The following is a 16608-nucleotide window of genomic DNA, read 5'->3' on the forward strand; positions in this document are numbered from 1 at the left end:
GTGGACTAGATCTGTTTGCATTTTTTTTCCCACGTAGACAAGCACTAGATCAGCACCATTCATTGAAGGTGCTTTCTTTTTTCTATTTATGGTTGCCTTCTTCCTCAAAAATTATATGTGTGAGTGTATTTCTGGATCTTTGATTGGATTCCATTGATCCCCCTGTCTGTGTTTATGCCAGTACCATGCACTTTTTATCACTGTTGCTCTATAGTACATCTTGAGATCAGGGACAACAATCCCTCCAGGAGACGTTTTCATGGTCAGGATTGTCTTAGCTATTCTGGATTTTTATTTTACCAAATGAAGTTCAGAGCTGTTTTTTCAGGGGCTGTAAAGAATTGTGTTGGCATTTAATGGGAACGCCATTAAATCTGTGGGTAACTGTCGTAAGATGGCCATTGTTTCTTTGTTAATGCTACCTATCCTCAACCATGGAAGATCTTTCCATCTTCTCATATCTTCTTCAGAGATTTGATTTTTATTTTCATACAAGACATTCAGTTCTTTTGTTACAATTACATCAAGATTCTTTGTGGGTTTTGTGGCTATTGTGCAGAGCGTTGTTTCCCTGGCTCTACCCATCAGGAGATCAAAGGAGAAGCTCTGCCCAATTTAGGGCAGAGTACAGAGAGCACTGTGGATGAGTTGGGGATAGAAGGACCCATATGAGACAGGATCTCTATAAAAGACTAACAGTGTCAAGAAATCTGGGCTCATGGTCCCTGCAGATTCCTGTGCACCAAAGAAGGACCATGCATGGAGAAAAGACAGGCACCCCACTCAGAGGTAGCCTATTGGTATCTCCATCTCAATATGGGGCCCATAATAAGTAGAGCTGGGGCTGTTCCTGCCATAGAATCTGTTGCCTGCACTTAGATGACTTTCCAGTGGCCGGGTGCTTTACCATGCCGCAGAAGAAGAGGATGTAGGCAGACCTGAGGAGACCTGATAGGCTGGGGTCAGTTGGGAGGGGAGTAGGGCTTCTCCTCTCTGATGCCCTTGGAAGGGAAATCGAGGGGCAAAGGTGTTAGCGTGGTGCCTGGAGGAAATGAGGGAGGGCATTACAATTGGGTTATCAAGTGAAACAATTTTAAATATACATAAATTTTTACCAGAATGTATAAAATGTTCCAAACACTTAAAAAGTTGTGTATTATATGCAAAACTCGTTACCAACTGATCTAATTCACTACAGAGAAAGAAATAGAATAATGTAAGGGTCACTTCGGGCTTGGACTGTCTTGTCTGAAATTAATACTGAAATCCAAATAAAATAATCTTAGAGGCCCAAGGTTCCAGTCTCAAAGAAGAGGAAATAGAGCAGGGAACAGCAGGTAAAAACATCTAAAAAGCATGTATCATTTATCCTACAGGGTGAAGAGGAAGCAAATCTTGATTTTTTATTTTGATTCCACTTTAGCCTTCAAACTCCCTCAGGCAGCAGAAATGTCAGGGAACCTGGCCGCCGAGAGCTCGGGCGCTACACGGATCAGTGTCCAGAAATTCTCCTACACGTGGACCATCAGCAACTTCTCTTTTTGCATGGGGGGAAAGTGGGGAGCCATGGAAAGCCCACCTTTTTCATCAGGAGCCAGTGACAGCCCGAAATGGTGTTTGAGACTCTACCCTGATGGGATTGATGAAGAAAGCCGAGATTACCTGTCAGTTTACCTGCAATCGCGCTGTCCGAAGAGCCCAGTTTGGGCAAGCTTCCGAATTTATATCATAAATGCTCAAGGAGAGAGATCCCAAGATGTGAGGAGCACAGGGATCTTAAAGTTCCTGCCGTGTCAATACAGGGGATTCAAAAAGTTCATCCTTCGAGATTTCCTCTTGTCCCATACCCATTGGCTACTCCCGGACGACAGGCTCACTCTCTTCTGCAAGGTGAGTGTGGTCGGAGACTCCTACACCATCTCCGGACAGGACACCGCATCTTCAATAAAGGTTCCAAGGTGCACATTGACTGCTGACCTAGGGGAGCTGTGGGAGACTTCCCTCTTCACAGACTGCAGCCTGTGGGTAGGTGGTCATGAATTCCGGGCTCACAAGGCCATCGTAGCGGCACGCTCTCCGGTTTTCAGCGCCATGTTTGAACACGACCTGAAGGAGAAGCCAAAGGACCAAATTGAGATCCAGGACATGGAGCCTCAAGTCTTCAAGGAGATGATGGGATTCATTTACACGGGGAAGGCGCCAAACCTCCACAGCTTGGCCCCTGCTGTGCTGGCAGCTGCTGACTGGTATGGCCTGGAGCAACTGAAAGTCATGTGTGAGGACGCCCTCTGCAGGGACCTCTCAGTGGACAATGCTGCTCACACTCTCTACCAGGCTGACCTCCACAGTGCACAAGAGCTGAAAATGCAGGCCCTGGATTTCATTACAGTTCATGCTTCCGAGGTCTCTGAGACCTCAGGGTGGAAAAAAATGGGGGAAGCCCATCCCCACTTGCTGGCTGAAGCATTCCAGACCCCTGCTTCCTTTCAGTCTTTTCCCTGAGGCCCCTCTCAAAGCCTGGAGTGATTCTAGCACCTGTTTAGTTGTCACCTACACCTGTCCTCTAGCAGCAGCAGCCGGTGTTGTCAGCAACTTCCAGTGAATCTGGGGAAAGACAGCCTGGTGGCTCAGGATTTCAAACATCTGCAAGAGGTTGGAATGATCTCCAAGTGGACAGCCCTGGGCTCTGCTGTGCTCTACCTAACATCTGCCCTCTTGCTGGAATTGTTTCATTTTGTCCCCTGACTTGAAGACTGAGTTAACTTAGGTGCTTGCAGGAAACACAGCACAGAGATGGTTTATAGGAGGTGTGGAGGAACCTGTTTTGTTTCCACTGAGCAGAACACATGACCAAGGGATCAGGACCAAGGAGAAAACAAACATTAACATTTACTCAGAAGGGTAGAAAAAGGCAATGACTTTTTTCCCACCATAACTCAGTGTGTAGGGACTGGAGAGACAACTCAGTTGGCAAAAGCAATGGTGCTCTTGCAGAGGACACGTGGACTGTTCCCAGCACACACAGGAGTTTTCATCCATCGGTGACTGGACATCCAGGGGATCTCAGACACTTCCTGGTGTTCATGGGCACATACATCTCTGTAGACAGAGCTTTACAAATGAAATAGAAAATGAATAAAAGTGTTTTAATCAATTGTAGAGTCCTCTTATTTTTTTATTAATTAGTTAATTAATATACTTTACACTAGACTGGAACTTCCCCCCTCCTCTCCTCCTGTCCCTTTCTCTCCCCCCCCCCATGCTTTTGTCTCCCTTCCCTTCCCCTCCTCTTATGCCCCCCTCTCTTTCGTTTCAGGGAAGAGGAGACCTGCAATGGGTATCAACCCACCCTGGCATGTCAAGTACACGTGGTGGCATCTTCTACTGACACTACACAAGGTGGTCGGTGGTCCCCTTAGGGAAAAGGGACCCAAAAGCAGGCAACAGTCAGGGCCAGTCCCCACTCCTCCTGTTAGAGCCCACATGAGAACCAAGTGTACCTGTTACACATGTGTGCAGGTCTGGTTTCTGCTCCACGGATGTTCTCTGGGTGATGGTTCAGTCCCTGTGATCCCCCATAGTCCCAGGTTTGTTGATTTTGTAGGTTTTCCTTTTGTGTCCTTGACCACTTGACCCTTTCAATCCTTCCTCCTTCCCTTCCATGAGCCTGGTGAGGTGGTGCACGCCTCTAATCCCAGCACTCAGAGGGGGCTGATGCAGCTGATCTCTGTGAATTTGAGGCCAGCCTGGTCTACAAACAAGTCCAGGATAATCAAGGCTACACAGAGATACCTCGTCTCAAAAAAAATGATTCTCTGAGCTCTGCCTAATCTTTGGCTGTGGGTCTCTGCATCTGTTCGTCTGGCTACAATATTTTTTTTTGAGACAGCATTTCTCTGTGTATTCTTGGCTGTCCTGGTCTCACTTTGTAGACCAGGCTGGTCTTGAACTCACAGAGATCCGCCTTGCTTCTCTCTCCCTGGGTGCTGGGATGAAAGGCGTGCACCTCAGCACCAGGCTCATGGAAAAGTAGAAGGAAAGGCCAAGATGGTCAAGGAAGCCACCACACCCAGCGCAGCTGCAGCTTCTTTATACCACTCCTGGCAACTTTGCAACTGTAATATGGTTACTGCAATGGCTCATAACGGAAACCCCTGATATGCAGGATTTCTGACATTGTACCTCTTTGAAAGGGTCAAAAGACGCCCCCGGAAAGTATTGAGAAACATGGATCCATGCCATGTCTGCCAGGAAACCAGGCAGACTGCTGCAGACCTTCCCCACTCTTCATAGACCCAGTGCCACAGTTTAATGAGCACCTCTGCAGCAGACCTCCTGTGGGAGCCTCGTTTGCCCACTGTTCCCATCTGCTATGGATACCGCACATCTTCCCTTCTAACTCCCCTCTGCTCTTTCTTTGCCATCTCCACCAGCCAGGACAGGCCCCCATGCTAAGCCAAGGGCCACTCTTTCCAGGGTAACAAGAAGTCCAAAAGCAGATCCATGTACCATCCTTTGCTCCCCCACTTCAAATTTCCCCATTCTCTGTCGCAGCTCTGTAGCAGAAACTCTTCTCTGGTCTTTCTTTCCTGTCTGACCACATTGTCCCCCGCCCTTCCAATGGGTCACACAGATCTTCTCCCCAAGTCTTCCTTACCCCAACACCCCCCCATCATCCCAGCCCCAACACGGCAGGCCTTCACTAGGAACAGGGCAGCAGAGCAGGGCAGGGAAACAGGTGAGGCAACTGAAGGTTCTCATCGCTCCCCCCTTCCGTGCCAATCCAGTCCCCCAGTCTCACCCCCATAGCTGTGACAGAACACCATGTGCAGCCTTCCTTCCTCCACCCCCTGTCTACATCGCCTGTGGATCCCACAGACAATCCCCTTTGACCCCCCTCTTTTCCACTCATGGCTGTATTCCAGCCACAAACGCAATCGCTCCGTGATAACCCACAGGTCAAACCTGCCAAGAAAGCTGCTTGTCATCTTCCTCTCTTCTGCTGCTCTAGATCCAAGCCCCAAATACCCCACCACAGCTGAGGCACAAGACATAAACCTTAAAAGGAACTTCATGAGGATGACAGAGGTTTGAAGAAAGTGAATAAATCCTTAGAGAAACAAGAGAAAAGACAAGACGGGTTGTAGTGGCCGAAGTCTTTAATCCCAAAGCTTGGGGGGCAGAGGCAGGCTGACCTCTGTGAGTTTGAGGCCAGCCTGCTCTACAAAGTGAGTTCCAGGACAGCAAGGCCTACACACAGAGAAGCCGTGTCTCATAACAAACAAACAAATAACAAAAACAACAACAACAAAAAAGTCAGTAAGTCCTTAAAGAAACAAAATTAAAGATGAGGGGGACAGTGGTGGTGCAAGCCTTTAATCCCAGCACTTGGGCAGCAGAGGCAGTGGAACACTACGAGTTCAAGGCCAGCCTGGTCTGCAAAGTAATTCGAGGACAGCCAAGGCTACACACAGAAACCCTGTCTCCAAAAACAAAAATAAAACTGGAAAAATGAACAAATTCCTTAAAGAAAGCCAAGAAATACAAACAGCTAAAGAAAAAAGGAGAAACTACATAAGGCTTGAGAATATAAATAGAAACAATAAAGAGAAGAAAGTGGGAATTCTGGAAGTCAAAAGTCTAGGTAAGTGAAGGGAAGCTACAGCTACAAGCATCACCATCAGAATGCGGGAGAAGAAGAGAGAGCCTCAGGCACTGAACATTTGATAGAAGAAATATATATTTCCATTGAAAACATTAAAACCTAAAAGACTCGTTCCATGAGATATCCAGGAAATCAGGAACACAATGATGAGACCAAACCGAAGATTAATAGCTGTAGAAAAAGATGAAGTGTCTAATGCAAAGTGTTAGGGTGTGAGTTGTCTGCTAAAGAAAGGCTCAAAGGCAGTATTCGAAAACACAGAGTGGTTTTTTTTTACCCTTTAAAAAATATTTTATTAATTTATTCATATTGCATCTCAATTGTTATCCCATCCCTTGTATCTGCCCTTTCCTCCTCCCTCCCTCCCACATTCCCCCTACTCCCCTCCCCTATGTCTGTGACTGAGTGGGGACCTCCTCCCCCTGTACATGCTCATAGGGTATCAAGTCTCTTCTTGGTAGCCTGCTATCCTTCCTCTGAGTGCCACCAGGCCTCCCCATCAAGGGGTCGTGGTCAAATATGGGGCACCAGAGTTCCTGTCAAAGAGTGCTTTTAATCTAGCACTGGAGGGCGACCCTCTCCCCGAAATGAGCATGCAAGCTAAATTTATGGACACTTGGAGGGACCTGTGAGAACAGAATTGAGTCAGAGTGTACCAGGGGATTCAAGACTGGCTGTTTGTTTGGTTACTGGGGACTTTTGAGTCACTGAAATTTTGGCTCTTACTCAGGTGTTGGCTTTTAATTTGATTGCATGGGGACAGCTGTGCATTTTTACCAAGGTCACGAAGTAATAAAAACATGGTATCTGGCCATTTTCTTCTATAAGCTGATTAGCTGCCCATGAGCTGTCCATAACTTGTGGTTTTTTTCAGGAATTGTTAGAAACTTGGCCTAGTTAGGCAGAGTGAAAACCTGTAGCCCAGTCAAGCAGCTGGGGTCTTTGGGAGGTGTTGGGATCTGTTCGGCCCCTGGAGTCAGATCCCAGGGCAGAAAGTATTATCTTTAAGGCCCTCAAGCCAGTGGGTGGCCAGGACCCATGCCTGAGGACCTCCAACTTCCATTTTCCATCCAAAGAACACTCAAACTCCCCTAAAGGCCAGACCTAGCGCCTATCCTACACAGTGAAAAGACCAAGCTCTGGACTTGAAATCCCAGCAGTCCCCTACCTGGAAAGCTCCCCTCTCTCAGGACATCCTATACAAGCCCTGTCTCCTCTCTGATCTCTGATGTGTCTTGCCTGAGGAGAGGCAGCCGTCCTCCTGGGTTCCTCCCTCCCAGTAAACCTCTTGGTGAGATTTGTTGTGCTGTGTGGCTTTGTGGGATTTCTTGGTTCCCAGCTGCTAGTGTACACTTCCACCTGAGGTGTGACACTTCGGTCCTATGACTCAGGCAGGCTCTCCAGGTTCCTGTGCTCCTCCTTGGGGTCTGAGCTGCCCTGGGACCCTATCCCTCACCTCCAGTCCACCACCCACAGGCTCCCCTTCTGGCTCACCAACTGCTTATCACCCGCTTCTTCACCCGTGGCAGCCAGATAAGTTTCTTCTTTGGTGGGTGTAAATGTTTCTCTGAATCCCAGGAAGTGACTGTTGAGCCTCAGACACCCCTCTTTGAGGCAGAGGTACGTGCACCAATACTCTTTAAGTTCATGGCCAGCCTTCTTCACCTGACCTCATCCCCTCACCTTTGGAGATGCAATTCTGCAGTCTCCATGGGCACAAGTGGGTGGGTTTATTTCACCTCCTCCTCTGCTACCCTCCCTCCAGAGCTGCCTGTACTATCACAGCTTTTCTAGGTCCTCCTGGGTTTTTTGTTTTGTTTTGGTTGATGTTTTTTGTTTTTTGAGACAGGGTTTTTCTGTGTGGCCTTGGCTGTCCTGGAACTTTGTAGACTAGGCTGGCCTCAAACTCACAGTGATCTGCCTGCCTCTGCCTCCCAAGTGCTGGGATTAAAGGCATGTGCCAAACCAGGCTTGGTGGTGCAAGCCTTTAATCCCAGACTAGGGAGGCAAAGGCAGGCGGTTTGCTGTGAGTTGGAGGCCAGCCTGCTCTACAAAGAGAGTCCAGGACAGCCAGGGATACACAGAGAAACCCTGTCTCAAAAACAAACAAACAAAACCAAAACAAAACAAAAGGCTTGCACCACCATGCCTGGCTCCAATTGCTTTCTGTAACAGGATTAAGTCAAGTTAACCCTAGGTCAAGAGGTTGAGCAGCACCAGCTGACAGGGATTAAACAGAAAGGAGGGGCACTGAGTTAAGGAGTATTTAAGACAGAGTGCTGAAGAAGAGCTTTGGGGGATTTTGGCTTTTAGCTTTTGGCTTTTTCCTCTGGGTCATGAGCTGAGTAGGAAGGTCAGCTGGGTTCTTTCTCTGCCTCTCTGAGCTAGCAGGCCTTCACCTTAGCCTCTGGCTCCTGAGTCTTCATTGGTAAATCAAACAGTTGGGACTTGTTTAAAGAACACTGATTGGCCCTAAATTTTTTCACTTTTGTGATTGAACTTGGCCAGAATTCCCATCATATAATCAGTTCAAAATGGTATCTTAGTTTCTAATAGTACTTGGGACCTCTATGAATACTGTAATCAGTCAGACAAATGAAAAAAAAGATTCCCCTTTCCTATTTCTCTTTTTTCCACTCCAAGCCCTCATTGTTTTGTATTCTCTGTCTCTCTGTCTCTCTTTCAGTCTCTCTCTGTCTCTCTGTCTCTCTGTCTCTCTGTCTCTGTCTCTGTCTCTCTCTCTCTCTCTCTCTCTCTCTCTCTCTCTCTCTCTCTCTCTCTCACACACACACACACACACACATACACACACACACACACACACACACTGTGTAAATGACCTGCTGTTTAAGTCACAGTTGAAGCATTGCAGCATGAACCAATGGAAGCAGAGGACCAAACACCTGCAGTGTGCACACATCCCCTACACACTTTCCTCGGGCTGGAGCATTTCTACCTACCTGCTGCAGAACCCTCCAATTATGACTAAGGCTTAAGGTTTTTTGTTGTTGTTGTTTTTTGTTTTTGTTATTGTTGTTGTTTTTGGTGGTTTTTGTTGTTGTTGTTGTTCTTGTTGTTGTTTTACCTCTATGCTCAGGAGGCTCAGGAGGAAGAAGGCAAGTTAGATGGCACCGTTGGTGAAATATTCTGTCCTTTTTCCAGTACGTTAAAAAAGGAAGGCAAGTTAAACTGGCACCATTAGTGAAATATTCTGTCTCTTTTTCCAGTATGTATTTCTAGCCTATTTATGAAAAATCAGGTGTCCATAGATACATATTTAGGTTTATGTCTCAGTCTTCAATTCCATTCCATTGATCAATATGTCTGCTTTAGGCCAATACCATACAGTTTTCATTACTGTAACCCTATAAGACAACTTGAAATCAGATATGAGGAGAAATCCCGCAGTTGTTTTATTGCTCAGGATTGTTTTAGCTATCATTTTTGTTGTTGTGTTTTGTTGGGTTTCCATATGAAATTGAGAACTGTCTTTGAAGATCTGTGAAGAGTTGTGGTGCCATTTTGGTGGGGATTGCATCCAGTGTGTAGATTGTTTTTAGTAAGGTGGTCATTTTTACTAGGTTAATCCTCCTGATCTGTGAGCATTGGGGATATTTCCATCTTCTTATATCTTCTTCAACTTCTTTCTTCAAAGACTTGAATTTTTGTCTTATAAGTCCTTTGATTGCTTGGCTAACATTAGCTCAAGATATTTATATTCCTTGAGAGTATTGTGAAAGGTGGGTTTCTGGATTTCTTTCTAATTTTGTTTATCCTTTATATATGGGAGCTCTGCTGACTTTTGTGAGTACTTCGGTATCCAGGTACTTGATGAAACTGATTATTAGCTATAGAAGATCCCAGGTGGAATTTTTAGGTTCCCAGATCTACCGTCATATCATCTGCAAAGAAGAATATTTTGACTTCTTCTTTCCAATCTGTGTGCCCTTTATCTCCTTCAGTTGTCTCATTGCTCTTTTGAAGAAGACATCAAGCACTGTATTCTATGGGTAGAGAGAGTCGACAACCTTGTCTTGTTCCTGATTTTAGTGGAGTTGGTTTGAGTGTCTCCCCACATAAGTTGATGCTGGCTGTGGGCTTGCTGGATCCTGCCTTTATTATGCTCAGTTGATGTGTCTCTAATATCTCCAGGATGTTTCTCATGAATGGTGTTGGATTTTGCCAAAGGCCTTTTCTACATCGAATGAGGTGATTGTGCTTTCATCTTTCAATTTGGTTATACAGTAGAGTCAATGTCCTGATTTTTGCATGTTGAACCATCTTGCATCATTGCCATGAGGCCTAAGTGAACATGGTGGATGAGCTTTGATGTGTTTTAGGGTTTGGATTTTGAGTATTTTATTGAGTACTTCTGAATAATTTTTCATAAAGAAAATTGGTCTGTAATTCTCTTTCTTTGTTGGGTCTTTATGTAGTTTGGGAATGAGGGTAACAGTAGTGTCATGAACAGATTGGGCAATGGCCCTTCTGTTGCTATTTAGTGGAATTATTTGAGGAGTATTGGTGCTACCTGTTCTTTGGAAGTCTTGGCGAATTCTGTGCTAAAGCAGTCTGGCGTGGTTCTTTTTGTGTGAGGTAACTTACTTTTTCTTTTTCGTTATTCTTCTCTCAAGCAGTACACCCCGACTGCAGCCTCCCCTCCCTACGATTCTCCAGATTCTGCCCCTTCTACTTCCCCTCTCCTCTAAACCTACTGTTCCTACTTTTCTTCCAAACAAATTATGCCTCCCAGGGACACCAACTGACTGCAGCATGACAAAATGCATTAAGAGTAGGCATAACCCATCACACCAGGGCTGCGTGAGGTAACACAGGAGTAGGCAGAGGGTCTCAGGAGCAGCCAGAAGAATCAGAGAAGTCCTACTCCCACTGCTAGCAGTCATGCAGAAGGGGATGGTTTGGAATGGTAAGATCTGTGGGACCCTCAGCAGCTGTGAGGAGTGGGGCAGTGAAGTCCCCCACAGGGTGTCTGCTGCAGATCTCACGCAGGGGGCCAGTCCAGGATCTCAATGATCCTTGAGGCAAATTTGTATTGCATATGTAAAGGAAGAAAACCGCAATGAGCTTATAGAGTGCTGAGGATGGTAAACCATGGTGGTCAGCTCAGACTCAAGGTATTTTGCTGACAAACAGATCTGGATGGTCTTGAAAGTGTGCATGGCAGTGTTTAGTGTACTTGAAAAGTGTAATAGAGTATGTAGATGTCAAAGGGGGCAGTTATGACATCATTGAATCAAACATAATAAAAGTACAAATAGACTGCAGCTCAGTGTAGATCAGTTTGACCCTCCAGCAAGGAATTTTTCAGGGTTTGTGGTCTTTGGGATGGTTTAAGGATGTTTCTAACAAAATGGAATCTGACAGTTTTTATCATGGTCTCTTGAGTCTCAGCCAACCAGGATACTTAGAATACCACAATTATTGCATACATGGGGATGACATAGTTATTCCAAGGATGATTATCTGAGGCAGAGAGGAAACACCATGAATAAAGGTGCATAGACCCATGCAAGGACCATGAGTCTGCATTGGAAAAAGACAGCGAAGAAGACAGCACATTCAGAGGTCTCTGGCTCTGCTTGTGAGACACCATATGTGAGCTCTTCCACCTGCCCGCCTGTTGTGACAGTCAGACCCCTGACAGATGAGTAAAACACTCCTTCCATTTTCACACTCATGGCAGGGATAATTATGACACAATCACAAGAAGAAAGAGTAGCTGTGTATTAATTCAAACATTCCCTTCACATATGGATCTAGCTACAGGAAGAAGATACACATGGGATGGCCCTTCTTGCTAAACCTTGAATCCATTTGGAATGAACTCAAACCCCAGAATGGAGGGCCTGCCTGTGAGAAAGATGTGGCTTCAGTTCAAGTAGGCAGATCCATATGGAATCCTGATTTGGTGGTCCAAAGACACAAAGTTGACACTAGATCTCAAAAACAAGGAGACACACCCCTTTAATCCAGGTCTTGATCCTGGCAACCACACCTTTAATTAGGCCACACCTTCCCTGCAAGACTATATAAGGGCATGGAAGAGGGAAGCTTGGGATTTTTGCCTCTTGGCCCTTCTTGGCTAGGAAGTGCAGTCCATCACCGGCGTTACAGCCTGCGTCTACAGAATTGCAGTATATACTGAAGACCAGCAGAGACATCACCTCCTGGACTGAACAGCTAACAGGACTATTGGCATCTCTGTGCACAGCCAGTGGTCAGTGGATTAGCTTGACTGCAGCCTGTAAGTCATTCTCCTCAATGCCCTTGATCTAGCTTCCTTCATTCTCTAAGTTCTGTTACTCTGAAATTTTCCTGATGTCCTTGATTTTAATAGCTGCAATAGAATTCCATGGTGAATGTGGACCACAGTTTCTCTCTGCATTCTTTGGTTGAGGGACATCTGGATTGTCCAATTTCTGGCCATTACAAATAACACTGTAGAACAAATGTCCTTGGTGTATGGTAGAGCATCTTTGGTATATATGCCCAGGAGTGGTATGCTTGGGTATTGAGGGAGTGCTGTTCCCAAGTTTCAGAGAAAGTGCCAGAATGATTTCAAAAATGGTTTTACCCGTTTGTACTCTCACTAGCAATGGAGGAGAGTTCCCCTTTCTCCACATCCTTGGCAGCATGTGCTCTGTCTTGAGTTTTGGGTCTTAGCCATTCTGAAGGTGTAAGATGGAATCCCAGAGAGGTATTGATTGTATTTTCCTGATGGCTATGGATGTTGAGCCTTTCGTTAAGTGTTTCTTAGAAATTTCATATTTTTTCCTTGAGAGGTTACTGCTCAGCTGTGTACCCAATATTTTAATGGGATTATTTGCTTTTTTGGTGTTCAATTTATTCAGTTCCTTATCTGGACTGCATATTAGCCCTCTGTTGGATGTAGAGTTGGTGAAGATCTTTTCTCCGACAGTAGGCTATAGTTTTGTTTTTTGGCAGTGGCCTCTGTCTCATAGGAACTTTTCAATTTAATGATGTCTCACTTATTAATTGTTGACCTTAGAGTCTGGGCTGTTCGTATTTCTTCAGGAAGTTGTCTCCTGTGCCAAAGAGTTCAAGGATCTTCCACACTATCTCTTTTAATAGATTTGGTGTTCCTCATTTTATGATAATTTCTTTCGTGCTCTGGCACTTGAGGTTTGCGCTGTAATAACTATGGATCTAGGATGGATTCAGTGAAATTCCCAGATCACTTTATTTAACCAATAAAGACACAGGAGACAGATGCTGTGGTGAAAAACCTGCTAGCTCAGAGAGGCAGAGAAAGCAGTCAGCTAACCTTCCTGCTCAGCTCACCTCCTGATGGAAAAGGTCCCAAAGTCTCATTAGCTCAGCTGACTGCCCAGGAAGAAAATACCTAAAAACCCAAGTCCAAAAGCTTCCAAAGGCCAAGCACCAAAGTCCATGGAGCTCAAGCTAAAATCCCAAGATCCTGTTATCCTGAAAGCTATCTTAATTGTTCCTCTACTCAAAACCTCGCCTACATTTAATCCCCGTCAGCTGCTTGCTTGCTCCACCCATTGACCTAGGGTTAACTTTATTAAATCCTGTGTTTTTATAGTTCACAATCTCAGGGGTCACAATGGGATCAGAGGCAGTATAAACAGTTCACAATCTCAAGGACCAAAATGGGATCTCAGACAGGATTTTCTAGTTCACCATCTCAGGGATCACATTGAATCCAACATCATGGAACATATTTGTTTGCTTTTTTGACATGTAGACATGCACTAGAGCAGCACAATTCACTGAAGGTGCTTTCTGTTTTCTATTGTATGGTTTGCCTTCTTCCTCAAAAATTATATGTGTGAGTGTATTTCTAGATCTTTTATTGGATTCCAATGATCCCCCTGTCTGTGTTTATGCCAGTACCATGCACTTTTTATGACTGTTGCTCTATAGTACATCTTGAGTTCAGGGACCACCGTCCCTCAAGAAGATGTTTTCATGTTCAGGATTATCTTAGCTATTCTGGATTGTTGTTGTCCCAAATGAAGTTGAGAGCTGGTTTTTCAGGAGCTGTAAAGAATTGTGTTGGCATTTAATAGGAACTGCATTAAATCTGTGGGTTGCTGTGGTAAGATGGCCATTGTTTCTTGGTTAATCCTATGCATCCTCAAGCATGGAAGATCTTTCCATCTTCTCATATCTTCTTCAGTCTCTTTCTTCAGAGATTTATGGTTTTTTTTATACAAGACATTTAGTTCCTTGGTTACAGTTACATCAAGATTCTTTATGGTTTTTGTGGCTATTGTGCAGAGCGTTGTTTCCCTGGCTCTACCCATCAGGAAATCAAAGCAGAAGCTCAGTCTCACAGCCCAACTTAGGGCAGAGTGCAGGGAGTGCTACGGAGGAGTTGGGGATAGAAGGATCCATATGGGATAGGATCTCTATAAAAGACTAACAGAGCCAAGAAATCTCGGCCCATAGTCCCTGAAGATTCCTGTGCACCAAAGAAGGACCATGCATGGAGAAAATCCAGGCACCCCACTCAGAGGTAGCCTATGGGCATCTCCATCTCAATATGGGGCCCATAATAAGTAGAGCTGGGGCTGTTCCTGCCATGGAGTCTGTAGCCTATACTTAGATGACTTTCCCGTGGCCGGGTGCTCTACCATGCTGAAGAGGAAGAGGATGTAGGCAGACCTGAGGAGACCTGATAGGCTGGGGTCCGTTGGGAGGGGAGAAGGGCTCCCCCTCTCTGAGGACTTGGATAGGAAAATTGAGGGGCAAAGGTGTTAGGGTGATGCCTGGAGGAAATGAGGGAGGGGGCTACAATTGGGTTATCAAGTGAAAAAATTTAAATATACATAAATATTTTTACCAGAATGTATAAAAATTTCCCAAACACTTAAAAAGTTGTGTATTATAGGCAAAACGAGTTCCCAATTTAACTAACTCAGTACAGAGAAAGAAATGGAGTAATGTAAGAATCCCTAGGGGCCCTGACGGTCTTGTCTAAAAATAATAATGAAATCTCGGTAGATATTTACAGAGACACACAAATTTTTAGTCTCAGCAAGTGGGGAACAGAGTGGAGGTGAGACACTAAAATTCTGAAAAGTTTTGTTCTTATGTCCTACAGGAAGAAGAGAAACCATATCTTAATTCTTCGCTTTGGATAGAAATTGAACCTCAAACTGTCTCCAGTAGAAATGTCAGGGGACCAGGCAGTCGCGACCCGGGGCTACACACATATTGCTGTACAGGAGATTTCCTACAGGTGGACCATCCACAACTTCTCCTATTGCCTGGAGGGAATGCCGGACCCCATTGTCAGTGGGACTTTCTCATCAGGAGCCAATGACAACCTGAAATGGTGTTTGAGAGTTCACCCCAAAGGCATTGACATAGAAAGCAAAGATTACGTGTCAGTTTACCTGGTGTTGCTCAGGAGTCTGAAGACCCCAGTTTGGGCAAAGTTCCAGTTTTGTATTATAAATGCGGAAGGAGACAAAACTCTGGGAATGAGTAGCCCACGGGTCTTCAAGTTCCTTCCTGGCGACAACTGGGGATGCAAAATGTTCATCCTTCAAGATTTCCTTTTGTCTCTGGCAGAAGACCTTCTCCCAGAAAACAACCTCACCCTGCTCTGCAATGTGATCATGGTCCAAGACACCTATAGCATTTCTGAGGAGGACTGGACACCTGCGATAAAGGTTCCAAGGTGCACATTGACTGCTGACCTAGGGGAGCTGTGGGAGACTTCCCATCTCACAGACTGCAGCCTGTTGGTAGCTGGTCATGAATTCCGGGCTCACAAGGCCATCTTAGGGGTTCGCTCTCCGGTTTTCAGAGCCATGTTTGAACATGACATGAAGGAGAAACAAAAACACCGAATTGAAATCCAGGACAGGGATCCTCAAGTCTTCAAGGAGATGATGGGGTTCATTTACACGGGGAAGGCACCAAACCTCCACAGCTTGGACCCTGATGTGCTGGCAGCTGCTGACAGGTATGGCCTGGAGCGCTTGAAGGCCATGTGTGAGGATGCCCTCTGCAGGGACCTCTCAGTGGACAATGCTGCTCACACTCTCTTCCTGGCTGACCTCCACAGTGCACAAGAGCTGAAAATGCAGGCCCTGGGTTTCATTACAGGTCATGCTTCTGAGGTCTCTGAGACCTCAGGGTGGAAGGAAATGGTGGAAGCCCATCCCCACATGGTGGCTGAAGCATTCCAGTCCCTGGCTTCTGCACAGGGTCCCTGGCTGGAGCCCCCTCTCAAACGCCTGAAGAGATCCTAGCTCCTGGTTAGATGTGACCTAGCCCTGTCTTCCTCAAGGGTAGACAGTGCTGTGACCAGTGACCTCCAGGTACACCAAGGCATTGCTGCTGAATTTACAGTGGATCTGGGCAAAGACAGCCTTGTGGCTCAGGATTTCAAACATCTGGAAGAAGTTGAAATGATTGCCATGAGGGTAGCCCAGGGCTCTGCTGTGCTCTACCTAACATCTGCCTTCTTCCTGGAATTGTTTCATTTTGTCCACTGACTTGAAGACTGAGGCAACTTAGGTGCTTGCAAGAAACACAGTATCGAGAGATGGTTTTTAGGAGGTGTCGGGGGACCTCTTTTGATTCCACTGAGCAGAACACATGACCAAGGTGTCGCATCAAAGGAGAAAACAAACATTAACATTTACTCAGAAGGGTAGCAAAAGACAAAGTCCTGTCCCCACCTCCCATAACTCAGTGTGTGGGGACTGGAGAGTTAACTCTGGTGGCAAAAGCAATGGTGCTCTTGCAGAGGACACGTGGACTGTTCCCAGCACACACAGGGATTTTCATCCATCTGTGACTGGACATCCAGGGATCTGAGACACTTCCTGGTGTGCATGGGCACATACATCTCTGTAGACAGAGCCTTACATATGAAATATGAACTGAATAAAAATGATGAAAGCTCTTGTGGGTTCCTG

At 45.7% G+C, this 16608-nt stretch overlaps 2 protein-coding genes across 2 annotated transcripts in view; both read left to right on the top strand.

Annotated features, from left to right (window-relative positions):
- LOC311590337 (speckle-type POZ protein-like) overlaps nt 1-16608 on the top strand; it is a 399822-nt gene that overhangs the window by 187070 nt on the left and 196144 nt on the right. The window lies entirely within an intron of this gene.
- Nucleotides 1565-15936, top strand: LOC311590340 (speckle-type POZ protein-like; the record flags this gene model as incomplete). Its single annotated transcript, XM_084769231.1, has 2 exons — nt 1565-2246; nt 15648-15936. Exons 1-2 carry the CDS (start codon nt 1567-1569, stop codon nt 15934-15936), a joined length of 969 nt encoding a protein of 322 aa, XP_084625357.1. The 5' UTR covers nt 1565-1566.

This window comes from Acomys minous (assembly GCF_964271855.1).
Source record: "Acomys minous genome assembly, chromosome: 19".
In the NCBI taxonomy this organism is placed as follows: Eukaryota; Metazoa; Chordata; class Mammalia; order Rodentia; family Muridae; genus Acomys; species Acomys minous.